The sequence below is a fragment of the Solenopsis invicta genome, chromosome 1, assembly GCF_016802725.1.
Source record: "Solenopsis invicta isolate M01_SB chromosome 1, UNIL_Sinv_3.0, whole genome shotgun sequence".
Classification (NCBI taxonomy): domain Eukaryota; kingdom Metazoa; phylum Arthropoda; class Insecta; order Hymenoptera; family Formicidae; genus Solenopsis; species Solenopsis invicta.
In genome coordinates this window covers 24,966,424-24,994,298 of record NC_052664.1, presented here as the reverse complement: position 1 = coordinate 24,994,298, position 27,875 = coordinate 24,966,424, and the positions used below count along the sequence as shown (strand labels likewise).

Genomic DNA, 27,875 nt, shown 5'->3' with positions numbered 1-27,875 from the left:
AAAACAAATAGGAAAATAATTGTTGCTTGGAAAATAAATTCCGGGAATGTCCACGGAATTATAAATTAGTATCAAATAATAGTGAATATAAGAATTGGCGAAAGTAATTTATTGTAAATATTTAGTGTTGATGTACATCGCAAGCTAAAGTGATGCAATTAATTATAGCTTTCTCTCTCGTGATAAATATTAATGATAAATATTTTGTTAAGAATAACGGTGTGATTAATGCTCTTAATAATTAAGAAAGGGAAATAAAATGTATGAACACAAATTGGTAAGCCAAATGAAAAGTTTCTTCATTTCCAGAAAAAAAATCTTTGTTTATTGATTAAATGAAAATAACCAAGGCTTTTAAGCTGTTCGTGAATGTAGCGTACCATTAAAATATTCACTTAGAGTTCGACATTGTCATCGACGAAAGTTTTATAAACTGCAGACGTCAAAAGAAATTAAATAACATGATATACTTATAAATAACGTGATAGCATTTCGGAATCGTTAATCAGTATCACAAAATTAACAACTCTTAAAGTTTCAAGGTAACGTACCTTTATTTTGGGCGCTATCTTCATTTAAATAGAACGAAGACAGATACAATAAAATCGATCGTACCGATCGGTGGCAGTGTGTCCGTATCAATGAATGAACTCGCGATCGATAATTACGTAGACGTAGAGTATAATGACTAGACTACATATTACGTTATTGCATTAATGGATCGAATAGAAGAATCTTTCTTCAAAGGCACAATCCAAACTTTCCATTAAAAGAGATCGTCGTAACGTTGCCCGAAATACAGCTACACAATGATCTTTAAAACGATTAATTTCCTCCCCCCTTCGTATTTCCTTTACCTAGTACTTATACTTGCGAAACACGGCACGATCAAAATGTTAAAACAGTTCGATACAATTATACGCAGCGTCCATTTAGCATTTCCTGGATGCTCTCTATAGCCTAGAGCTAACTTACAAACATCTGAGTATATCGGCACACGGAACATACTTTAATTCTTCTTAGGCACACCCCTTCGCGTGACAATAAAGAGAAACGATAGAATCAGTTGTGTCATTTAAGGATATAATTTATAAAAAAATTTTATTTTATTTTCTCCCCGAGGAACTCATTGATTTTTCAGCTGCTAGTTCTGAAAATTTTTTAATGTGACAACAGGGAAAAACGATAGAATCAGCTGTCCTATAGCAAAATAATTCATAAAAAGCTCTGAGGACATTCTTTAATGTGACAATAAGGAAAAACGATAGAATCAGCTGTTATGTAATGTAATTCATAAAAATTCATATTTCTATTTTCTCCCCGAGGAACTCATTGTTTCTCGATTTCTCATTCGCCGGTTCTGAAAGCATCTTTTCAATGTGACAATGGGGAAAAAAATGATAAGAATCAGCTGTCACGTAACAAAATAGTTCATGAAAAGCTTATATTTCTATTTTCCCCGAGGAACTCATTGTTCCTCGATTTCTCATCTGCCGCGCTTTTGAAATCATTTTTTAATGTGACAATAGGGAAAAGTGATAGAATCAGCTGTCACATAGATACATAATTCATAAGAAGCTTACAATTGTATTTTCCTCGAGGAATTCGTTGTTTCTCAATTCTTCAGTCTCTGGTTCTGAAGGTACTCTTTAATGTGGCGAGGCCAAATTTTCAGCTACGCCAAAAACAAGATATTCCGTGCGACGATACATTCGATCTCTGGCACTCTTTCGCGATCTTGTCTTTCGGCGACGCGGGAGTAATACGAAGGCACGAAGAATTCTTTGGCCGGCGTTACACCCTCGACGATCGGCCGGTGCGATATCCGTTCGACGACCCGCGCCGCCGCCGCCGCCGCGCCGCCGTTGCCGCCGTTCCCGAAGTGTCTTTTAACGAGTGTCGCTATCTAGGGACGACGCATCTCCTGCCGAGTGCGGCAACGCCAACGATATAGTTTTGGTCCTTTCCATCGCTCGCACACGCGCTGCCGCGCGTGTCTCTGTCTTTTCGTTCGCAGGCCGCCGCCGCCTCGCCGCCGCACCGCGCCGCAGCTGGATCCGCCCGACTGCGACCGGGGACTGGAACCGGTATGCAATTTCGACGAGTTCGGTTCTCCGTGCTGCAAGACGCGGCCGAATGCACCTTTCGCCGCTGCGCTTACGTTTTCTACAAGTAGAGAAGAAAGTGAGTACGTGAGATGGGACAAGAAAACATACAAGGAGACACCGCGGTGCGATCTTCCCTCTTTTCGGAAAAATACAAAAAATACAGATACGTGCATGCGATGTCGTCTACACCCGTTTGTGTTCATACTATACTGGAATGCGCATATAAATCTAAAAATATATAACGACCCTAACGCGTAAAACTTAAATGCTTAATTTGAAAATGTCGAAAGCACACAGTTGGCACCTCTACTCTCTTCTCTAAATATTTTTGCTTGTGTCTGCGCCTCGAGATCGCTGAACTCGCCGAAACTGCGTCAGTTTCCGATTATTGAGAATGACTAGCGAAAGCGCGCGCGTCTCTTTCTCTTCCTCTCTTTCTCTCTTTCCCTTTCTCACCGCAAATCGTTATCTCCGCGAACGCATCTTCGGCATCTAGCTATCGCTGTCGCATCGCTTCGAGTTCGACGAGCAATAGTCGGCGGAAGGGAAAAACGCGTCTCTTGGCGAGACCGGAGCCGCGGATCCTCAAGGAAGAGGACCCGTCGCCGGCCCGTCGTCTTCTCAGGCTCCGGCTACGATCGCACGTCCCGCGTCCTCGTTCCCGGACGCGTCGACGACCGCGCGATACAGATGGGCGAGGGCAGGACTGCGGCAGCGGCAGCGGCGATTCGTACGTGCCGACCCTCCGAGGCAACCTGCAACAATAATCGTCCGACTCATGGCGCGCATGAAGCGATTGCGTAGATTGCATCGGACACGCTCAATTGATCTATGGACATCGCGCCGGGACACGCGTCTCTGGCCGCTGCTTAGTTATGGCAGGTGAAATCGTGGAGCGCGCACGTGCCTGACGCGCATCATTTTCCTTACGAGGCGGCCGCGCAGATCGTTCCGAGATACTTGCCGTTACGTTGCTAAACAATGCTGATGGCGCGCTTCTTTCAATGCGAAATCACTTTGGGTGGGAACTCGCGCACGCTGGAAGTTTTTCAAGTGGACATATTTCAGTAATATCTGGAAATATCCAGAGAGTGTGAACTGGAATATTTTTTTCGCAATTTTCCCGTTGGATTCTTTCATAAATTTCTGATCATATATTCTATGTGAAATAAAAATCCGCGAAGCAAATGCATAGAAATAATTGGTAATAAGATAAGTCATACTAATGCACGTTTCCTTCGAATTCAAATATCTATTTGGAGCGTGGCTTACTCCCGTCTATTAAAGTTCATATGTATAAAATGTTCAAGAGCAGTGGCGGAATTGTGAAACACATATTCTATTTTCTTGAAGAAAAAAAATTACTGCTTACTTTGTACATGACAAGAATATCGCAGTATGCGTTTGCAGAGTACTTCTATATGAAATGAAGATTTTTGCGAGCGTGATACCGGTCACGTTGTAATATCACGGTTCAGATAATGTCGGTGATAGAAGCAAATCCGCCTAACACGGCGTCGTGTTACGAACGAAGCTATCCAAGCACGTATATCACGTAGGCGATCGGCGCGAATGCACGCCGACGATCCCTCAAGAATTCAATATGTTTCTGAATGCCAGTGTCATAAAGAGCGAGTTATTCAACGGACACCTACGCGAGCGCGAACGAGAACAAGGGGAGACGCTCACCTCGATCAGGCTTCTTGAAGCTCGCTCTTCACTCCCGATACGCCGTGGTGATGCCTCGAGGCGAGCTTGTTCGCCAATTCGTGCATCACGTCTCTGTATATCACGGTGTCCAAATTCTCGCCCAGCATGTAGAGGAGAAACCAATCGCCAACTTTACTGCGACGCACTATGGTCTCCACCGCGTCCCTCCGTACCAAACGAAACCTCATTCGCAACAGGTAGACCCTCGTGCGTGGCGAAAATATTATTAGGATCTGCGGGACAAGTAATACGTTACGTTGCAAGAAGAAAGAAGAATTAATTGCATTACACATCGATTACAATTATGTAATAAATGTAATGGAAAGATGTAACGGAAGCACTAAAAAATGGAAAAGTTAGTTAGGGACGCGCTTAAATAAGAAGTATCGATTGCGACAGGAAAATTGTATTTTTCTGTCGCGGATGTTATTTATAAAATATAAAATACCAATGTTACTTTTTCCGGGATTACTGACCCTATATAAAACCGTAAAGAAACTGAGCACGCCGAGGAAAAGGAACCAGAACCACAGAAAGACATAGATCTTCTCGTTCACGACGTTCAGAGGCAGTATACAGACGGCGTCATGTCTCTCGACCTCTCCGCTGACGCCGTACTTGTAGAAGGTGCATTTGGTCATTCGTGGAAAGACATAAATCATTGGATCCACTCGATCCTCTTGATCGGACTCGAGGAATCTGAGTACGTCGATGCCAAAGGTCAAGAAGGCCCCGTCGAAGAAACGGTTCATCAGAAACATCTGACCTGCGACAATGTGCTCGTTGCTTTACAATTTTCCATAATTCTTTGTCTGCTTTACTCTCAAAACAATTACGAGATAATTGCTTATAAAAATTATTTAACTTACATTGATCAAAGGATTAATTTAATCCCAATTTGAACAATTAAAAAATTAATTAATCTCCTTTTTAAGAGATATTTCTATACAATATTTAAAAACAATTTTTTTATTTCATTTGAACATATATATGTTTAAATGCTAAAGTGAATTAAAAAATTGTTTTTAATTTTGTATAGAAATATCTCTTAAAAAGGCGATTAATTAATTTTTTAATTATTCAAATTGGGATTAAATTAATCCTTTGATCGATGTACGTTAAATAGTTTTTATAAGCAACTGTCTCGAAGTTGTATATGTATATATATTAAAACTTAAGAAATAAAATTTACAAATTTAAAATCTAAGCCGAGCGAAAGTAATAAATAGTCGTTTTAGATCAATCGTATCTACGCTTTAAAATATATTGAATATGATGACTTTACATTTAATCAAATTATATAATATGTATATATATATATATATATATATATATATGTGTTCATAGTGTTTGTAGTTGATTGATTCATATATGCGAACGATTATATTCTCGTACACGTTTATTTTGATAGTCATATTACACTGTAATGCCTGTAATTGAAACGCAATAGACATCGGATAAAATTGACGAGCTATCTCATGGCAAATCGGGTAGTTCGCAAGCGGTTGGCCAGCTGTATCGCTGCCAACTTTTACCGTGAATCATTCATTCATTCACCGCTCATTATTCGGCCTTCCTTTTTCTTACAGCGCGTTTGTAAAATTAACACGGACGAGACCAATCTAGAGTGTGGAATTCCATCGTCTTTGATATGTCCTCGCTATGAAAACAATTATATCATTGCACGTCGTGCAATCTTGAAAGTTCGTAATATGATTAAAATTCTTTGCGTTTACGCAACATTTAACTTTTATGTCATGTTTAAATATTTAGATGTATATAACTGCTTGCACGAATTTCGAGATTAGAGTGCACGGAAGTCAAGATTTACATGAACATTTCTCTATTCTCCAAAAGTTTATGTGGTGTAGTTTGAATGATAACAATTCAGACGAGACTAGTATTTGGACATATATAACCATTTTATTCGATTTATTTTATTTGCTTTTCTGAAATTATTGACGAAGCAAGAAAAAAAAATAGAATATATATATTTTTAGACATTAGTCAACATGTAGCGGCGTGAAATAATAGCAAACAGCTGTAGTCGATTGTTTCTTGTCTTAATTCTTAATCTTCAGCTACACTGGCATAAGCGCCTCTTCAGTAGCGAAAGGAAAACGTTTTAAATACCATTCTTAAGCGCATAACTGGTTTATGTTTATCGATCGTAAACGGAAGATACGCGGTGACGTTCGTTGCCTAACGGGTCTGCAAATTCCGGAATTTGTGTTCGTGCTATGACATCACGACGGGGACGTGCGTTGTTGATCGAGGAGCTCAAACATTGACGGAGGACTCGAGTTCGGCGCGGACCGAAAAAAAAAAGAGGAGTGTAGGCTACTCACCGACCACATTCACCAGCGCGAGGACCTCGCATAGGTAGTACCTGTAAGCCCACCAATTGTGAAAGCGAAGGTTCTCCCAGAGGTAGTCGAGCAGCATTTTCTTCTTTTGCTTTTTCTCCACCTCGGAGCAGAGCCCGATGTCGAGATCCATCATAAGGGCATGAATCTTGCCACCCTCCCAGCCCTTCCAGAGCCAGCGCGGAGTATAGAAGAGGATCGCCTGCGAGCAAAGTGCCGAGTGAATAAATACCGACGAATCGGCCAATCGTCGATATACTAGTATTACGGGAAGTTCTGTGGGAGGCGGATCTACTTACTAGCGCATAACTGACCGCGATAGCACGCGAAAGGAGTTATCATTAATTGTTTTTCGCGCCCGATAGGTGCTGATTAGAACAATGCGCGCACCGCTCGCACGTTCGTGCGAACGACATTCTATTTTACGAGTTTTTAGCGTAAAAACTGTTGGGCCGTACTCCCTTTCGAAAGATGAGAAATATCTCCCGCGCTTAATTATTTCGCATCGTATCGTTTATCACGATTGGGTATCTATGTTGTACGAAATTGCATACTGACCATTACTACGTACTAGGTAAAGGGTCGCGCAATAAATGGAATAGGGAATAGGGAACAGAAAACAAAGAACAATATGTTGAATAAGGAAAACGTATGAAACGTTCCCTGTTCAATATTAAACTGTTCGCTATTTCATTTGATGTGCCCCTAATTGTAAAATTTCATCAATATAACAAAATTGAATGACGGTTAGCTAACTTACGTCATTTCGCTGGAACCCTTTTTAATAGCCCGACGTTACTCTTACAAACTAAAAGTTAACGCTTAATAATAGTGCAATGAACACTTAATACATATTACGTAATATATATGGGCTGTCGGAAGCTCCAAGTCGGTGCTATCGTCAAGTTTTATCTCGCGATCTTTGCCGTTAATATTTTATTAAGTTCCTGTAATATTTTTAATCGATAGTACTCGTATCTCAGAATACGTGACAGGTGTTAGTAGTCACGCCTGGGGTGATAATCCAAGCTAATTGAATCGAGGCAATCTTATCTCACATTAGAATTTCCGAGGCGATGTCAATGCACTTATCGAGACCACGATGTGGGAGTAAACCCTTTCTCACGGTATATAAAGCTTTCTGGCTTATCGCCAGGGGCCTCGGGTCGTGCTTGCCGTAGTACGCGATCGAATATAGATACGTACGCTCGTCGCGCGTTACCCCCTTACGACGTGTTGGCGAGCGTTCAGAAAATTCAAGCTAAATTGCAATTTACGGAAGGCCCGGATGATTGTTAATGAAAGTACGTGCTTAAGACGTGCGTCGGAACTTTAATGGCTTACCCAAAACGTACGCTTTTATCCGACGAGTCACATTGTTTCTGAGAAGCACAGAAACGACCTATTATTTTGGCTTGGGGACAAATGTGCGAAATGACGGTAAAATCTTATTGCGGAGAATATTAAGCGCCTTCTGGTACAATAATAATCTCGTGAGATTGCGTAAATTCCATGTTCCAAATAAAATCTCTATTAAGAGTACAGCTTATTGTTGGTAAAATCTTCGGAGTAGAATTACGTACGGATGATATTTTATTTACGGCGTGTTTTAAAATACTGAGCTTATAAAAAGATACTTCAGATAATTAAGACTTATATAAATATCAAAGTCACAAAAGTCGCGGCCATTGACAATAAATCAAACTCCTTTCTCGTAAATTTTTCGTTAAAAAAATTAAATAATGTAAGAAAAAATATAACGTTATATAACGTTTTTAATAATCTCAGCGTACTATTTAGCGTTTGGTTTACGTATCGGCGACAGGATTCTTCATAATGGGTGGTCCGACCTCGCTCTTGACAAGATTACGAAGAAACGTAAAATAAACGCATGTGTCAGACCGATTGTACGATTCGCAGCTTTTAGCGTTATCGCGGGAGAACGCCTGCGTTGTAAAGAGAAAAGGAAAATGCGTGACCGAAAATAGATCTGTACTGCTCTCTTCCTCTCACTTCCCTTGCCAACCAGGATCGAACGTGACTACATTCGCTGCCCCGCTGGAAGGACATTTATATCTCTCTTTCAATGTTCAAAACTTGTAGATTTGCATAAATTCCTTCAGACATGCAAATGGGCTTACACATCGATGATTACGCGCATTTATTATTATTTTACTCTTTATATAATATATGAAGTAAAATAAAATAACGTCGTAATCAATTATATATTCCACAGACCTCTAATAAATCATGCAATACTCGTTATAGAGAAACGAGCAGGTTAAATCTGAATTTGAGAATTCTAGAGATATGCTTTTATTAAAGTATATCTTTATTTTTTAATGAAACTGGTTTTGTAGAGGGATGACGGAATTGTTATAAGAATAGATTTGTTAAAAGCCGTTTTGTATCAATTTTTGGAAGACCTTTTCAGAATTAGACCAAATTAGACGACCTAAATTTTTTAAGTGGAATCTCATTCTAAAAAATAAAGATTTAGCTACTCTTGTTCAAGACTGGCTGAAGTTTCATTCCTTTAGAACGAGATTCCACTCCAAAAAATTTGAAGAATAAGGCAAAATTGAGAAAAATTTATGAAATAGGTTGTAGCTCAACAGATCTGCTTTTATATAGTAGATAAAAAAGGTACATGTGTGTGTGTGTGTGTGTGTGTGTGTGTGTAATGTGTGTGAATAATACTCGTTTGAAAAGAAGGAATCGTGTATATGTTTTGCAATTCCCGGCCGTAGCATCTACGTGTCACGTTAGCCCCGAATAAATTTAGCTAAACAAGGCGAAAGAGCTTGAAGGCCTTCTAGAAAAGAAAGACGAAAAAGGTGGAAGAGCGGACAACAAAGTGTACTTCTTGCTATTTTTAACGTGTGTATAAAAATATGCTTAACGTAAAATCTTAATTAGGAAGCTTCTAAATATAAATAGTAAATATAAATATCTCCGCGTATTTAATAAACGACTCTTCGCGTGATGTATAAACATCAAAATATACAAATTCTTAGAAAACGTTATATTTTACTGAATTTAATGAAATCATGCTTTCATTAAAATGCATTACTGTAAAATGCATTGCTATATTTATTTTATTATTATCGAAAATTACTTATTTATGGAAAAAAGCTATAAATTTTTTTTCCTTCTAAGCATTCATTCTGTACATTATTATCGCGTAAATAAGACATTTTTGTAAAGCATAACTAATTTTGAGAGATATAAAAGCTTCATAAAACTAAAAGATTTTTTTGAAAGCGCATTTTCTACGTCGCATTTCCAATTGTATTAAACGTTAATCGTGCTAATGGTGCGTTTTGTAAATCAATTTATTAGCGATATGTGACGTTATAGATGTTTTGCGTCAAACGTTTAGAAGACACATTCGGATACGCAGCAATCAATTGTAAAACAAAAGGCGGATGCGCGATTAATCAAAGAGGGAGAGAATTGTAGGAACATCGGACGTATAAATAGAGGATAGCGACTCGAGAAAAAGAACGATATTGTACGTGCGCGAAGACGAGTAATGCTTAAGGTATGGAAGGCGGAGGTACGATCAAAGATAGCATCGAAGGTACATATGCATTTTAAAGGTAGAACTATCTGTAACCTGTATTTATGTATTGACGTTATGAACAAGGATTATCAATCACGGATAAACGAATACACGCATTTGCCGGTCGCATATTGCTCATCGATACTGAGTCAGGACCTGCAATTTCTGAACTATCTTAATTTAGATATGAGCATTCGATGGCTTTCGCATGTTTCGCTATTTAAATAACTTGCCACTTTTTCACATAAAGTCAAAAGCAGACCGAAGATTTCAATTTTAATCTTATTTAAAGGGTCGCGAAAATAATGATACATAAAAATGAACACGAAAAATAATATTTATTTTCAAAATTCCCAATATTTTCTAATCTAAAGTTGTTGACACATTTATCACGGAGACGAGCATAGCGACAAGATAAAATATAATAATTGAATAAAATATAATATAAAAATGTGATATAAAAATAAAGAAAGAGCTAAAGAAATGAAGAATAAGAAAGGTGGGTGTAAGGCAAGATCGCTAGAGCTAAATACGAAAGGTGAGAAAAGGCCGTCGCTTCTTACTTGCAGTAGCAAGAGGAAGATAACCCACTGATAGTATTTGTGCTGCTTGATCAACGGGTGGGGTGTATGGCCATGCCCTCCCTCGCCCTTCGTGTTCGACACCCCGGGGTAAGGCACGGCCTGGCCGATGCTCAGGTTGAACGCGCGTACCACGCTGTACGTGGTGTGAAGCCAGCAGAAGGACTCCAGGACGACCTTGTCCACGGCCACGGTGGCTTCGCAGTGTATCGGCGAGCCGGAGATACTTTTGCAAGCGAGGGTGAGGCAACCGGTCAGCAGCAACGCCACCGTGGCGCGATAATGCAACCGAAATATCATCGAGTCCTCGGCGATCCTGTGCACCTTGAAGAGCGATCGAATCGAGCCGAACAGATCGATCATTTTGAGCATCAGCGGCATGTTAAACAGATATAGACCGGGGGAGTGACTTTGCACGAGTCGTCTGGCAATTCCTCACGCCTCCGTGTCCTTTCGTCGTCCTCTTCGTCGTTTTCTTCCGCCAACGAGCTGACTCTATTTTTGCACAAAGCAATCTCGACTCTACTGGAAATCCTTTGAACCAACTGCGACGGGCACGATGTTAACCCGGTATATTCTTGCGCATTTGAACATTTTAATAACGAGTAAAAGTATAATCTTTCGCACGAATTTACATTTTCCTCGCACCTTGACGATGGGAATTTTAATTTTACTTGCGAGTCAATTTGTCGAGTTCAAACTTCCGTTTCATCATGAAGGAGGCAAGACTGCGGATTATTGCTTTTATTGAAATGCCGAAAATAGATGGCGAATAAATCGTTGTAAGAGCGCAATTACAACCGTAAAGTGGACCACCCGCGTAGTTTCTCTTCGCTTGCCTTCTATAAGTCTTGAGATTAGGCCGCAGGCGGAGTGTACACCGTATGCATTTTGTGGACATATAAACTGTCGTAAAAATCACACGGTACTGTTTGCTTTCTTGGCTTCTCTTTAATTTGCTTTTCTCCCTTTATTTATTCTTCTCACTTCGGTCCTCTCGTCTCTTATTTTTTTGTCTTCCATATTTGGACGCAATACCTCTCTTCGAGTATTAACGCTGACTCTTTCTCTCTTTCTTTCTCTTACATATCAATTTCCATCTTCTTCGCAAGTATCGAAACGATACAATTATTTTTGCCACGTTTTCTTTCTTACATTGTGTATCTAAAATGCCTTGCACGTAAAATTGCACAATTGTTTCTTCATAAACACAGGATCACGAAAACTATAAACACACGAGCACTATTTATCCAGCATTTAATTTAACGATCTTTGATGGAGAAGGCCGTTGTTTATACTTCTCGCACATTTCTCGCTCCGTCTTTTCGTATACTTTTTTCTAAGTTTTTATCACTGTCGTTAATACACCAATGCACTCGCTTCCACTTTATTCCGCGGTGAAATTTAATCGGAAGCTTCGACGGGTCGCAAAACGGTTACGGAGGGAAAAAATTAAAGACGATAAATGGATGTAGAAACACGCACGTGAGTCTCGGATACAAGCTGTTAGAAGACTAACCGGACTTGAGAGGCATCCCTTGACCTCGATACTAAACACATAACTTGCATTATCTTGCAAGTGTCTGGGTCAGCATGATTAACAGCCAAAGGTTGATCGACGAAACATCAAAGTTTATTATCCGTAATCTGATAATAATGCCACATACCCTCCGACGTAGTATATAAAATAGTTCGCGAAACATTGGATTTTCACTACGTAAGTACGCTGAGAAAAATGTTCGGAGAATAACGATCGGATTATCCCATTTAAAAACTAACAAACGGATATTTCTGATTATTTAGATTGGAATGTGATGCGGAAATAAACGGATAATCTGTTTAAAAAATAACTATCCGTCACTTTTTAAACGGATTATCCCATCCATTTTCCCGATCTAAATAGTCGGAAATATCCGTTTGTTACGTTTCAATGGGATAATCCGATCGTTATTCTCCGGACATTTTTCTCAGTGTAGTAGACAGCTTTCGACCTTATTTTATTGCGAATAAGTTTGAAACGAGCCAATGAGGTCTAATATTATAACAAGATCCTGCGCATCCCAAATCATCTATGACAGACTTATGAATATTAATGGAGCCCGGTAACGTCATCGGTATATATTACACCGATGACGCTGTCGAAGGTCAAAATTAAGACGGAAGGGAGATTTTGATGCACTATGAAGCATACACGTTGATTGACGTTATGCCGACGACGCGTAAACGTTTACAATACAGGGGGTATTTGAACCAAACTTTGCGTGTCACTGAATTCGCATCCGATAACGTGTCGGGGGGAGAGATCTATTTTCGTCCGCGAGCAAGAAAGGAATTACCCGAGTGAAATAATTAACGGCTGTGAGATTGTGGGATTCGCGCGTTCCCTAAAATCCTTTCATCTTTCCTCGTTACGTTACATGACGCGACGGTTACATTATCGTAAGTGAAACTAACGAGATTTTTCCTGTAATATAACAATATCATCGCTCTAATTGTATCGCGGACAAGGAGGAAGGGGGGAGCGGAAGCGTAAAGGCGTTTCGACGAGCTCCATCATCGAAAATGTATCGCTTAATCGACCGCGTTACGAGTGCGGCGCGCACGTATTCCGGGCAACGAAATTAATCGCGCCATTACCGCGCGGTAAAGGAACGTTCCGTCGAATAGAAATGAACACTTACGAAGCCGTATTTGTCGTTACACCCCCTCAGCTCCCTCCGGCCACCGGAGAAAATGGGGAGGGATAAAAGGACGACGAAATCGAGATAAGACATTCGTGCTCTTATTAAGAACCAAGATCTGCCGATGGGGTGCTCATTAAAACCATTCTCTTCGTCGGCCGCTTTACTCGCGGAAATTTCACGTAATCTTGCAGTCATTAACGCGATTATTTAACCAGAGAAACTGAGAAGAATGTTAATGTCCCCTTTTTGCTTAGTATTCCGAGAAAGATGTGCTCTTTTTTCTGCGTAATTCTATTTCTTCTGATATTTTTAGTATTTTCGATAATTTACGATTTAAAAGAAATTTCTCTAATAAATTGATTGTATTTTTATTAGAGAAATTTCTTTAATAAATATAATAAATAAAATATAAGAAGAAATAAATTACGCCGAAGAAAAAAAAGTACCTCTTTCTGCTAGAAAACACTAAGCAAAAAGGATTAAAAGGATAAATTGATTATATTTATTAGAGAAATTTCTTTATCGTAGCAGATTAAAGTGACATCGTTTACGCATTATGCAATGTAAACGACGAAGGGCACGAAAGGCAGACAAAATACATATACAGAGCTGATTGTTCGGTAAACGGCGAAATTAGCTCAACGATAATTATAGAAATGTGAGAAGATATATCGGCGAAAGGGAATACATCAGTAAAAAAGCGGCGACTACTCGCTGTAAACTGTACAGTTTGCTTTAAGACGCCGGACGAAAAAACACACGACGAAGGGAGACGAGGAAATAGAAAGAGAACTTTCGTAGAGGGATAGGCTGTCGTCAACTGAGTTTATTTTGAGACATCAATGCGAGTAGCATGAAAGAAACGCGCGAGAGCACAAGGAAAATACTACGGATCGCTATTTCAGGTGTCCGCGCCGCGCGCCATTAACCCGCCTTCACCCAAACTTCCTATATAACGATCTCCCCGTTTCTTTCACTGCCGGTTGAAATAATCATCAGCCGCGATAGGCGACATCAAGTGTTCGACACTTGATTTCGCACTAAAAATGCTTTTCGCCTCTCGATGCGACAGCGAGTGCCGACAAGTTGTACATTTCGTCGAAATAGTATGCGCATTTCACATCACTGCCAAAGCTCATTTATATATGCTTTCAAGTTGCGTAAATTGTATAATTTATACACGGCGTGGTGTAATAAACGTATGGACGCCAATTACGCAACCGTAACTATCTGGGAGAGGCTGAAAGGGCGATCGCCCCCGATCGTAATCGTGTTTGATCGAGCGCACAAGGCGACTGCCACGAGTAACCCTGAATGACGAAGTTTAGTGCATTGTTATACTTAAGGTTTCTTTCTTGGCAATGGACTAGATGGTAAGCCTTCGAACGAGCAACGTGCCGGTCGCTCGCGGAGCGAGCCCGAGTCGCGAACGAAAGGATTGATGGATGGGTAACGCGCTTACGAGTGCAGCGCTAAAAGCACCGGTACGTTTTATGGCCCGTACGCAAACCGCACATTCGACGCTAAACGCGGGTGCTTGATGTTTCACTTGTCTAATCGACGACGCTGCACGTTCGCGAAAGGCCATGAGTTAGGGTCGGACTATTGCATTTGGCGTTAAATAGACGCGTATAAATTTTGATGGGATTTCCGAATTACATGTGTTCTGCATAGCGCGGCCGGTTTTGCGTGCGGGCAATGTTTTGATATCCGCACTTGCATAACGGCCACGGTATACATATATAATATTAGCCGCACTCACAGTCGGCACCTTGTTATTATTATTCGAGCATCCAAAATTGCACTTGTTATCATTATTATTTAACCAAATTTTCCTCGTTAATGTTATTATTTAGTCATCTCCAAAATTTTATCCGTTACATGTTAATACTATATACATTTACATTGCACAAAAAAATGAATTTCTAATTCACGTATATTTTTATTCTTGAATGCTATTTGTTTTCATTTAAGTATGAAATGCTCTCTTCAATTACAACTGTTTTGCACTTACTTCAATAATAAATAGATCTGCGCGAAGTATATTTTATTCTTATTTCTAATATCATATTGTTTTCACGACAAGCTCAATCACATTATTTGCAAGCTATTTAATCTTAGAATAAGAATTACATATTTAAAAGTGCGCTCGACTTATACTTAAAGCTCACTTGTTTCGCGTTCACGGTCAACAGTGTGCATGACAATCCGGTGGATCTCAGTATCAAGATAATTCAGCCTCATCCAGAAAAAGGTTTCTTTGAGTAAAAAAATATTTGTTTGACTCAAAGAAATTCGTGTATTGCTATACGGTTAAAAAAAAGTTTCTATGACTTGAAGAAATTTTTTGATTGTTATTTTTAATAGAATTAAAGAAACAATTTGCTTGTGCAACTCAAATTTTATTAAAATGAAAGAAAATATATTTTTTAAACCAGAACGACTAAATTATTTTTTTACATTTCTATCAATACTTTCTTTGAATTAAATAATTATTTGTTTAAATTAAATAAATAATTTAAACAAATAATTTATTTACTTTTAAAAAAGCTAATAACGTCATTTTCTGAAGTCAAATAAATTTTTCTCAAAGGTATTTTCACTTCAACTTAAAACAATCAAGTTCAAGAAACGATTTCATCAATTTGAACGTAACTTTTCTCTGAGTGCTATGTTCGAAAATAAGTTTGGTTATTACAAGTAAAAATAAAGCAGTTAGCAAAAGTGAAAATTACTGGTGTTGCGTTTCGTTTCTTCCACCAGTGAAATAGGTGAAGATCTCAAATAGTCCGAAAGATCATAAAGATTTTCAGGTTTAAAATTGCAGACGTTTCAACATTACCGCGAACTTGTAATAACATTGCAGAAATATAGTTTTAACTTAGGTAAAAAGTTAATAAATCAAAGTTTGTGTGTTTGAAAAATAACTAGTTAAAGTTACAAATTAAATCATTTAAAATTAACTAAGTTAAGTTAAAAGTTATTAACTTTATTATTTAACTTTCGGATTATTTGGGATCGTTTACTGGTTTTATTGGTGGAAGAAACGCAACGCAACGCCAGTAATTTTCACTTCTGCGGCAGAAGTTCTGCCAAATGCATTATTTTTATTAGTAATAACCAAACCCATTTTCAAACAGACTGTCAATGATTATGAAATAAGTGCGGATAGTTTCGTAAGTGAAATATTATATTCACAGAGCATGATTCCAAAATATGATTCAAACTTTCAAAAATAAGTAAAATGTTCAGCTCGCCTGTACTCACAAGCAAAATGAGTGAAATGTGCAACGAATCCGCCATAGCAGTTCGCATTGAAAAAAAAAATAATAATAATAATGATCCTAATACAAGCATGTTTAATGTTGAACGGGTGCGATTCTATTCTTTAAATAAAGTATTTGTTTTCAATTAAGAATATCTTATCGCTTTGTTTTAAGAATAATTTATTCTTAATCGAAGATCATTTATTCTTGGCGCTATTCTAAACATAAAATATTCTTATATTAAAGCATTTATGCATTTTTTTAAAAATTGATTTTTTTGTGTGATCAACTGTTAGATATGTGCATATATCTATCTTCTTTGCGCTAAATTTCCATTTTATTAAGGATGCATCGGACGTACACTCTCTGCAATGTAAATAAAATTTTGAAATGTGTTTAATATTAAAATTTCAAATAAACTATATACATATGAAAGTTGTGCGATTAAGATTATATTTTTATTTAATAACATATTTTTATAGTTTATTTACTCTATTTGTTACTAAAAATTTAATTAAATTATTTTTTACAACATTGAAAAAATCTTAATTCTTTTGTGTAAGTACTTTAAATATTCAAGATGATTTATACAAAGTTTTATTGTGATTGTCTGTTTAGTTATTTTATAAATAAATAAATAAATTTTTTTTATTTTACAGAACTGACTTCTGCATCGCAATGAAACTTTACATAAATCACTTTGAATATTTAAAGTTATTTAAATTTAAAAAATCAGATTTTCTTCATTATTTCTTATTTCATTATATTTGTATTAGAGCACATGCCTATTTTTTATTGAAATAACTTTTTATCCAGATAGAAAATTGTCACCAACTTTTTTCTGCAACTTTCAAATGCAATATAAAACAATCTGTAATTTTCTTAATGTTTTGAAAAACGTCTTGTACACCCTTAGTCAAGCAATGTGAATTCCTTTATACATAATTAACATTAAATTCGAAGAAACGGTCGTGTGCGATTGGCAAAGCTGCACAAAAAAAAACAACACATATCATGGTCAATCGATTACCTGCAGAAACAGCATGAAGCAGACCCACTGATAGTATCTGTACTCTTTTCGCTCGGTTTCGGGATATGATCTGGAATTGTCGACGCCGGGAAAGGGCACCTCTGAGCCTTCTCTCTTATGGTACGCAGCGGTTATCGTGTAGGTGCTGTGTATCCAGCAGTAAGTGTTCAAAACATCCTCGGGCAGGTCTTTGCTGTGTATGCAGTCGATGGGATTGCCGACGTACTGGCGGGTTGTGACAATCAGGGAGAACGCTATCAGCAGGATCACAGTCAGGCTGTAATGCAAGCGGAAGACGGCGCTGTCGATATGGATGTGCGAGATTTTTATGAGACTCTTCAGACCGCGAAATATGTCCAGCATCTTGGTACCAGAACGATACCAGAATAAGAGATCAGAGGCTACGCCGGTCCACGGCGATTCCTCAGAATAAGACAGAATTCCGCGTCCTTCCACGTTGCACTATCGTTCTTTTCCTACATCTATATCTTCCACTGTTTCCGATTTCAAGATGGTTTTTCAATCGATTCAGAATTCCGCTTCTCGTCCACTTTCTCACTTTCGAGCACGACACGGGTCCATAGCTTGTAGCGAAAGTCCCGAAAACGCGCATGGGGTTATCTAGTTAAAAAAATGTTAAGTGTGCATTTTCTTATCTAGTCTAGCTTCCCGAAAAGAGATCTGGTTCACTTTATCACTTCATTTTCTTCAATTATTGTCTTTGCGGTGCCTTTCCGGTTCGCAAGAAAATATCTTCCTTTGATCGTCAAAAAAACAGATGTGTATGTCGCATATATTTTACATGCATCGCCTTTCGACGATCACTCTGGCATCTTTGGTAGATCTACATGTATCTTTGGTCGATCCTTTGGTCGCTCGAAAACTGTGCGAAATATCTTCTTATGGCCTGTGGCCTATACTGCTTTAAATCTTATTCTTACTCCTAATAAATACTGTCTTCTTAAGTAACGACTATTGTTTATCTTTGGCATTCGATTCTTCTGAACAACGTCAGCCAGTCTCACATTTCTCCCCGCAAAGAAACGTGGTACGGAAATCGTCTCACGACTGTGTGTCCCTGTGTACTTCCTCGCTTCCTCCTTCGCATCTATTCCGCCTTATATTCGACGAATGAGCGTTTTCTTCGAAAAAGCTTGCCACACGGACGATCCCTCGATTGCCGAATCGCGCGAATTGCGATCGGCGCGCTAACGGGACTCTTCGAATAATCCGCTTCTCCTACGACAATAGTCCTCCCGCGCATTCTTCTTCGTATTCTCGTTCGCGCTTTCGTATCGTAGTTTCTAATCTTGGCTGTTCGAATACACAAATATTCGAGTGACACCGTCGGCCACGGTGACACGCGCAGATTCGTCGATCTCGCGCATCTCCGCGAGTTTTCGATTCCGAAGACCGGGCCAGCGAAGAGATGCGAGCTCTTAAAATACCTTATCTCACGTTCTCCCTCGGGTATTCTAAAAAGAAGAGTTTTCATTCAATTTCTCACTTTACGGTTTCCGCTGTCATTCGCGCGAGTGAGTTACAAAGCGGTCCGCCACCGCGCAAGATTGCACGCTTTGAAATGTTTGCAAGAGTCCTTCGCGGGTTACCAAAATTTGTACCGCGGTATTCTTGGAAAGTGTCCGTGAAAGAGCGAAAAATCTTTACGACGCGCCTCGTTCTCGCGGTTTCGCATGTTTCGTCTCCCGCCTCACGTTTTGATGCCGCAATAAAGTCACCGTAAATCCCTCGCCGTTTCTTTTCCTTTATTTTTTTTCTTGAGAATATCGAGAAAAGGGAGCGCGGATATGATTAGTTTTATCGAAAACCTGCAGTCATCGTCCAATTCGGAAGCATCCTCCTTCATAAAGCGAAGAAAGAGCGGATACTGACGCGTCTCGGAAAATTTCGGAGAAAGCGCACGAAAATATCCGCTCGCGACTCATCGCGTCGATACGCGTCTTCTATCCGGAAACTTAATTAAATTAATCATTGCGAGAAGAGCATTTGTTATAAAAAGAAATATATCAATATTAAGAAAAAAACCTTTGCCGATATTTATTATTAATTCCCTTCTGTTGCAAAAATTGTTAAAATACAGAATATTTTTTATTCGTATGCACATTTTCAAACACATATTTATTAAATAATATAATGAAACTTGTAATTATTATAAAAAGAACGTGTATTATTGAAAGAGAGAGCTTCTTAGTGTCAAGGAAAGACATTGTTAAATCCTTTTTCTCTCAAAAACTATTAAAATACATATAATGACTATTTTTTCTAATTCTTTGCATTTTTCAACACAGCAAATATTTAAGAAATAATATAATTAAATTGATTATTGTAGAAAGTGTGTTATTAAAAGGAAGAACTTTTCAGTGTTAAAAGAAACCTTTGTTAACGTTTATTGTTAAATTCTTTCTCTTGCAAAAGCTGTTAAAATATAATGATAATTTTTCTGACTTCTGTGCACATTTTCACAAAAATATACAGCAAATATTTATTAAATAATATCTATCAAATAATTAAATTAATTATAAAAAGAACGTGTGTTATTACAAGGAAAAACTTTTTAGTGTTAAGAAAAGATCTTTATTAATATTTATGATTAGATTTTTCTTCTGTTAAAATCTAATGACAATTTTTGTAACTTTTGTGCGCATTTTCGCGCGTAGCAAATATTTATTGTCCTGGGAAAAAGGCTTTGGAATTGACCCGTCAGAAAGGATCGATTCGTCTTCTGTTCACGCTCTGTAGAGAACGATTCAATTTAGATCACGCGAGGAAAAGATCCGATTACGCGTTCACCGTAAAAGCCGGATTAATTCTGCCCGACGAATTCAGGAACAAATTCTCGTACGTTCGAGTGAGTTTTGCGTTATTTCCAATTTGTTTCCATACGATTTCAAGATCAAGTACGAGTCGGTCACCGATTACTTTCAAGGTAAAGTATTCGCCGGTATACGAAATATACGGTATTTGCTCGCGAACTGGCGAGATTATCGCGCGTTCTTCCTCAGGGCGACCCTAAATTCTGGGCTCTGCATTCGCGAAATTTTAAGCAATTCCCTCGACGAAGAAATACCGTTACCGTGCATACGCGACGGCTGCGACGGGTCTTTTGTCGATGTTACGAAAGTATAAGGGTTTTCTTCGGCTCGGTGAAGTCGTGTTGTTGGGTCCGTGCCAAGATAGGATGCGCTCGCCGTAACCATTTTAGAGTTGAAACGTTTTAGGGAAAATAAAACATTTTACACTTGTTCCCGCGCTCGCTCGCTCGCTCGCTCGCTCGCGCGCGGACGAGCCGCGCCGTCGATGTTTTAACGCGCGGGCAGCCGTGGAAATGGAAATGAGAAACGTGCCAAAATTATCGAACGCTTCGAAACATAAAGAAACACGCACGTCCACACGTTGGACATTAATGAAATTCTTTTTTTAAGGCTAAACGTAAATTCTCCGGTTAACCCTGATGGTTCCTCTCCGCGTGTCATCTTCGCGGCGCTACATAAATCTTTCCAAGAAAAATCCACGGGAATCAAGATAAATTCCGCACACGCCTATTAATATCTGCAAAAGTATTAAGTGTAGGATCCTACGATGAATCCATACAAGCCGTTCGCGATTGGCTCACGATACGCGAACACGTTCTCATTAATCAGCGTTAGGAGCGTCAATAATTTAGAAATAATTTTAATTTACATATATTATTATCTCCGTATTTTTAGTCAGCGATGTCAGAACGTGAGGACCGATATCAATTTATGCAACTCTCCGTCCTGCCAATTAGCCATCAATTTCCTGTTAATCTCTGCACGGCGATGGGTGAACGCAGATAAAGTTAATTCTTGAATATTAGCGTCGTCTTTCTTAACCCCCCTCCCCCCTTCCCCGTCCCCCTTCCCAAAGCGGATATCCGCAGTCCCGCCTTTCTTATTTGACTTCGCGAAGATGAGCAACGAACGCGCGGCGTAAATACGACGCGAACGTATAGTCGGGAGAAACTTTTTCCAGATGCGGCTGAGCGATAGGGAGTATCGCGGATGATAAGTGAGACAAGTGGTACCGGCGGATACACAACGAGCACGGGGGATTGCGAAGTCTCGGCGAAATGCTCGAGGGGGCCCCCGCTTTATTTATAACCGGCGCGCGATGGGGTCTCTCTCGTAATTTTTTTTTCCCCCGAGTCCCATTAATGCCACGAGCCGGCGGGCTCGGGTAAGCGAAACGATCGAAAACTCCGCGGCAATTAACGCACCGGCCACTTCAAAGGCCACATTCGCTTTGATACGGCTCCCTCCCCCTCCTCCCTTTCCCTATGTCGGCGTACGCGCGCGTTACAACAGAGTTACCTAGTTGCCGCCACACGTACCGCCGAAAATGAGCCGGGCCAGGCAAGAAATTAGGAGGCCCGTAATGCTGTTTGACGTGCGCGCTATTCTATTTTAGCGTTTACGCATGCGACTGCACTTCGCCGCCACAGGCGAAACCGCCCGGCGGCAAACGCGGAGCGGGTGAGCGCTCCTCGGAAATACCTGAGGGCAAAACGAAGCGAGAGAGAGAGAGAGAGAGAGAGAGAGAGAGAAAGAGAGAGATGCTACAGACTTCCCCATGTTTTTCGAGTGCCTATCCGATTTTTCATTATCTGATTAACTTGTGGTTAAACCTAACCTAACCTAATTTGATATTCGTTGGATGAGACATCGGGTTAAGTTTAACCATAGGTTAATCAAATGATAAAAAATTGGATCTGGATTACCGAGCCACGGGACGGTTCTTCCGATCGCGATTTCAAAAATTAGATGATCCCACAATTTAGATTCGAGCCAAGCTTTGAATGGCTAAAACAGGATTTAGGGTGGATTATCATCACTGAGCCACGGAATGGTTTCGATCGCGATTCTCAAAATTAGATGGTCCCATAACTTAGATTCGAGCTGCGCTCCGGATTGCCAAAACAACGTATCAGAACCGATGACTCATCACCGATGCGCGACTTTGTCCCATCTAATAACTCGACATAGTAAGATCATAATCGGAGGAGAGTTTCCGGAAGATGGTTAGCTACGCGAGATCGTATCATAACTTGATCGATGGCCGTGCTGGAATATTTGGAGCGGAATGTGATCGTTTCGTACAGTCGTGAATCGAATAAATCGTTTATTGCGTGGGATCGTATCTCGACATTGACTGTAACTGCTAGACGTTTCCCATTGAAATATTTCCAAGAACGTTTAATCGGATTGCAACCGGATCACGAATGGGATTCGCGGGCGCGATCAACATCCCCGCGGTGTAAATCGAGCCTTGATGCGCTCCCGCACCCCCTTAGCCCCCGCCGAGCTCATTCAGAATGTTTATCATCTGCGTTCTTTACAGTGGTATTAAGTATGGACTATGGCGATGCCATTCCCGCTTTTTTAGCCGTATACCTTTAAGATGCCATTGCAGGCATACCTCGGAAAGCGCTGATGGTAATCGCGCAAAGTCTTTCGGATTGCCGGCATCGCTCGCCGGACTTTATCCGCCGCGTTGCCCCTACAAAAGAAACCTTTGCAGAAAATCTGAGATACGATCCGACGAGAAGCGCCCAACTCTGCTGTTATTAACGTGTTATTACGTGAAATAATTTTATTTCTAGAGACGCACGCGAGCGCGCGCGCGCGCGCGCGCAATGTGGCCACTTTTTGTATAAAACAAAATAGAAAATGGTATTTAAGTACAGCGAGCCGCTTGCGAAAATAATTCAAGCGCAAAATCAAATATTTGGGAATCTACTCTCTAAATCTGAATCAGGGAAATCTTTTTGATTTGCAGTGCTATACTTATAACAGTGATCATCAGCGATTATTCACTGTCTTTCATGTGTATTTCCATCAATGCAGCTTAACTTTGATCTCAGTTTAACTTACTCTTTATCTTTTTCCCTAATTCTTAGAACTAGAAAATGATAGAGAGTCAGTTAAACCGAGATCAAAGTTAAGCTGCATCGGTGGAAGTGGACATCGGTGATTCCGCTTAGGAAGATGGGCGGTACTCGCAATGATAATACACCGATCGAAATCACTGAAAGACAGCGCGTGTATCACCGATTGATATAGTTATAAGTATACCGTTGAAATCAAGCTGCTCGCTGTCTTTCGGCGAACAGTACACTGATTCCGATTTAGAGAGTAATCGATAAGAGAACCGTTTCACACACGTGTTGCGCACAGAATGCAATCAAGGCGCTTTAATGACCCTCTTCTTGCGAACGATACACGTGTAGCCTAAATACCTAAATTAGTCCGGCGTGTCTACGTTCGCCGCGCGTACAAAAATACGAGCTTAATGTACGACTGCGGGGTACTCTGGGGTACTTGAAAATTCTCAACTATACTCGAGTTGTATAACTCGCGTTCTGACGATTACACAACGTTGTAACGGCACTTCGGATGGATATTTACTAATGAAGGTGCGCGCGAAGAGCAACGGAAGTGATACATCACCGGTAATAGGTGATACTCAGGCAATCGCGAGAGTAGACCGATATAGAGGAACGCTTCGCGCTTGATCTCATAATCGGGCTTTGTGAATTAACGTTGACGCTTGTAGTAAACGCGTTAGGCGGCAAGGTTTAAATAAAGCGCGGACGGTGTTATTCGATTAGGATTGAGCGTCGGCCGGGCGCGTCGTATCGTTTAATCGCGCGCGGAATCGAGATGCCCGCGATGACAAATGGAACTCACGACACATTTAGAGCCGTTTAAATTGATACAATGGCGAGGATCAGCGTATCAAAGTGGAGAAAGGTGGAGAAGCGTCTACATCGCGTGTCTCGTATCGCGTCACGTTCCAACGTATCTCATCTCTTTCGAGCACCATCTCGTCTCCCACGTTAGCGCAATCTTCCTACGTCAATATATTCTTCTACATGTAATAATGTTGTTAAACAAAATAGAGAAGGAAGCACATGAAAATTTTATTGAACGAAACAAATTGGAATTGGAGATATCATTTCACTCGCGGCCCGCGACTGTGAGAAACGCGCACGCACTTCGATTAGAATGCAATTCAATGAACGGTAATAAGTGAGAGGGCAAGAAATAACGGGAGGTACGACTGAAAAAGCTTGAAGACGTCCGTGCGCGGTGAAGGATCGCGATGAACTCGAGTTATTGTTTCTATGTTCCATCGTTCGTAACGATAATACTTCTTATTAAAGCAGGTCTACAGCGCTGTCGGAGACTCATTCATTGCAGTTACGTTTTACGCGAAAGCGGTACATTTCCGGTTGCAGAATAGTCGTAGTCGTACTCGTACTCGAATCGGTTCAATTCCAATTGCAGTGACGACGATCATAATATCTTACTGCGACAATCAGAGAAGCACGGAGAAGAGAATATCGTATATCGCGTTGTGCATAACAAAACAAAAAAATAAATTTTTCGCAATAATTTCCTTACACTTTTTCGAGATAAGGGGAGATGGTAAAAATGTAAGCATCGATATTAAATTGATTAGCAATTTAATTTTTGGTGATATATTTCTGGATTCTTCTTAACAAGCTGTATTTTAAATCTGACAAGTGTGCGGCAAGCAGTTTGGGGAATCTTGTAAATATTTATCTGGAAATTTATCTGGAAAATTATTAAACACAAAGATCTGCTTTCGACCAGCATAGCTTTTCTCGTTATTTATATGTGTTGATACCTCACGGATATGTCCTAATATGTTAGGATATCGTTTATATTGAAAGCGAAAAAAATAACACGAAAGGAAAATAAAGTCTTGGTATTCGCAGTATTTTATTTCGCGGTTTTCGGTAATTTCACGAGTGTTTCGGAATATTAAAAATGGATTTGATTCACAGATGTGTTGATTAATTGAAGCGTGTAGATACAACTCTGCAATTTTAAAATTGCAATTTAATGGAACAACACTGCGACCGCATTGTAAATCCCGTTCTATTCTTCGGAAATTTCAGTATCAATGCAGAAACAAATTATAAATTCAGACGCAAAGGCATAGCGAAAATTTGTAGCACCCGAGGATATTCGTGCCCCGATATTTTATATAAAATGATCTTCCTTGAAATTAATAATAATCACATTTTATATTTTTACATCTAGTTTTGTTTTATTCAAATATTGTTATAAAAGAGGCACACTAAATATATTTTTGCAAATATAAAAAAAATTTCAAACATAACCAAATGAAATAAGATCTAATACTCTAAATGAGTATTCAATTCTCCACGAATTTTTTGGATTTTTACGTATGGTAAATTAATTTATTGTTTCTTTCTAATCAATTCTTTTTAAATTATCCTTCGGCATCTTGCTAAGAGCAAAATCATTTCATATGTATTCACATGTCATTTAAGATATAAATATCTCGTCAATATTTCAAACTTTTATTAGCTAAACATTTACTAATCTTGCCGAGTTTACTGAAGAAACATACGTAATTGCATGGCAATTGGAGATATTATTACACGGATTATTATTAGAGTATTATATATCACATAGCTACATATATCATAACTTGCGTTTATTTTTTTAATAAAGTATAAAAATAGATAAAAGAACCTATTTGTGACACTTTTCAAAATTAACTAAAGTTAAATTCATTATCTCTTTTCGATTATGTCAAATAGCCAAAACAGAATACACAGAAAAAACAATATCAAACACTAGTATCAAATTAAAATATATTCTATTTAATCATTAGTATATATAAGCAAAATTTATATTCTATACTCCTAAACAATGATCTTGCTTATAATTTAGTCTTTTTTTAACGAATTTGATGATTTAAATTTCAACAAAATATGTTTTACATTTTTATTTTAATATAATAGTCATTTAAAGAAGACATTATAATTATGTTTTGATAATAATGGTATTACAAAATTTTAATTAAAGATATCATTTTCAATTTGACATTTTTTCTTTTCAACTCATGAAAATTATTATTGAATAATGAGAATATAATATATTCTTTTTGATGAAGCTACAAAATTTCTTTATGCAAGTGCTTTTGTACATATGTAATCTCATTCCAATATTTTACATTTCGAAAATAAATATATTTTCAAAATAAGACTATTGGTTTTTCCTGTGTACGTATCGGAAACTTTTTGGATTCTAATCAGAATTCTTCAATTGTTTCCTAGATCTCTATTGCATTTTTTTTAGGAAAAATAAAATAATTCCGATCCAAATCTATCCCGAACAATTCCGTAATATGTACCCAGCACAGAAGTAAAACAGTGATAATGACATTTCTTTCGCGCATATGACTCGCAAAATCGTAAAAAAGAAAGGAAAGAGTGTACTGCATCGATACATCATAAACCACTAAACGAAAATGTAAGAAGTGAAAGAACTCTTTCACTTGCACGCGCGCTCTATCTCTCCAAATCTCTCAAAATACTTGGCGATTTCTTGTAAAAGGAGACCGCGCGGATAATTTGCACACGAGGCTTCGCACGAGATGTGAGACCTTTCGAACGATACGTGCCCCGAACGTGCGAGATCCACGCGAGACGAGGCTGCGCTCGGTCGAGTCACCCGTCCAGCATGCTTGCCACGTTCGCGAGCAATGCATCATCGCGAACAAGGGTCGTCCGAAAATATCCGCAAAGCGGCAATCAGCGATTGAAATCCACATAATTTCGCCGAGCGCAGTTTTCGTCGTGCAACTGGGCAGGCCCGGCGTCTCGGTGTCTCTCTCCTAACATAAAATTCTCAAACGAATAGCGATATTGTTTTCGCGTGTCCGCGTGTCAGCGTGTCGAAATTGATACTTCTCCAAGTTACATATTATGCTCTCGATGACAGAGAAATTTCGCAACGTCACACCTTGAGGTATAGAATACGGCACGGTGAACGGTGAATCTCGCGCGCGTCACTTATCACGTAATTATAATTATAAGTGAGACGGGAGCGTGACAATTTCGTTGTACACTAGTATTATCGTTCAGACAACAACGTGACGCGCGAGGATCAGCGCGTTTATCGCGGACTAGATACGCGTATACCGTTGCATAAAATCTCTATAATGATCTCTTGCAACCGAAGGAAGTTTTATTCTCGAGTACGTCGGCAATCTCGAATAATCTCACGCGAACAGATTTTTTCTCCGAGGTGCACCATCGACCTAGAGGGACCTAAAGGGACCTACGTTTTCCGGTGACAATCGAGAACGGCCGTCCGGGGGCGGAGAGGGAAAACGAGAGAGAGAGAGAGGTAGGCGGAGATCGACTTCAGCGCACATGCTTGTCACTCGCGTGCGCTCGACGTGCGCTCGACGTGCCCGCGACGTCACGCTCGCCGAGATCGGTCAAGCGATCCGGCCCGACGGGGACCACTCTACTCGCTGCTGCGCGTCGCGACGCCGCCGTGAACGATCGGCGACGGCGATCCAGCATTCCGTCGAGGTCGATCGATCGATCGAGCCGACGATCAGCCGCGGTGGATCGTGATGGTCGCGGCGCGTTCGCGTCGACGGCCTCGGCTACGTCCTCGTCCTCCTCTTCCTCCTCCTCCTCCTTTTCCTCCTGATGCTCGTCGGCGTGCGGC

The 27,875-nt window shown here is 39.6% G+C and overlaps 2 protein-coding genes across 4 annotated transcripts; both read right to left on the bottom strand.

The window, feature by feature from the left end:
* Positions 1 to 278: 278 nt before the first annotated feature.
* On the bottom strand, positions 279 to 27,705 carry LOC105202054 (innexin shaking-B). Of its 3 annotated transcripts, XR_005574501.1 has the most exons (6): positions 17,311 to 17,673; positions 6,167 to 6,386; positions 4,295 to 4,584; positions 3,798 to 4,051; positions 2,565 to 2,863; positions 279 to 2,166 (listed from the first exon to the last, which is right to left on the bottom strand). XR_005574501.1 is itself a non-coding variant. In XM_011170424.2 (5 exons), exons 1-4 carry the CDS (start codon positions 17,671 to 17,673, stop codon positions 3,803 to 3,805), a joined length of 1,122 nt encoding a protein of 373 aa, XP_011168726.1. In that variant the 3' UTR covers positions 279 to 2,863; positions 3,798 to 3,802. The 3 variants fall into 3 exon arrangements, 2 of the variants coding, with proteins under 2 accessions (XP_011168726.1, XP_039303941.1); XM_011170424.2 differs by having other exon boundaries at positions 279 to 2,863; XM_039448007.1 differs by lacking the exons at positions 279 to 2,166; positions 2,565 to 2,863 and adding an exon at positions 27,478 to 27,705 and having other exon boundaries at positions 3,803 to 4,051; positions 17,311 to 18,785.
* On the bottom strand, positions 10,112 to 12,235 carry LOC120357512 (innexin shaking-B-like). Its single transcript, XM_039448036.1, has one exon. It carries the CDS (start codon positions 10,709 to 10,711, stop codon positions 10,139 to 10,141), a length of 573 nt encoding a protein of 190 aa, XP_039303970.1. The 5' UTR covers positions 10,712 to 12,235; the 3' UTR covers positions 10,112 to 10,138.
* Positions 27,706 to 27,875: the final 170 nt, after the last annotated feature.

Coding starts and splice junctions, on each gene's coding strand:
- LOC105202054 (XM_039448007.1), bottom strand. CDS start 17,673: ATGCTGGACATATTTCGCGGTCTGAAGAGTCTCATAAAAATCTCGCAC. Junction 6,387..17,310: donor GCTTCATGCTGTTTCTGCAG/GTAATCGATTGA, acceptor CTTTGCTCGCAG/GCGATCCTCTTCTATACTCC. Junction 4,052..4,294: donor TCTTTACGGTTTTATATAGG/GTCAGTAATCCC, acceptor CTTGTCCCGCAG/ATCCTAATAATATTTTCGCC.
- LOC120357512 (XM_039448036.1), bottom strand. CDS start 10,711: ATGCCGCTGATGCTCAAAATGATCGATCTGTTCGGCTCGATTCGATCG.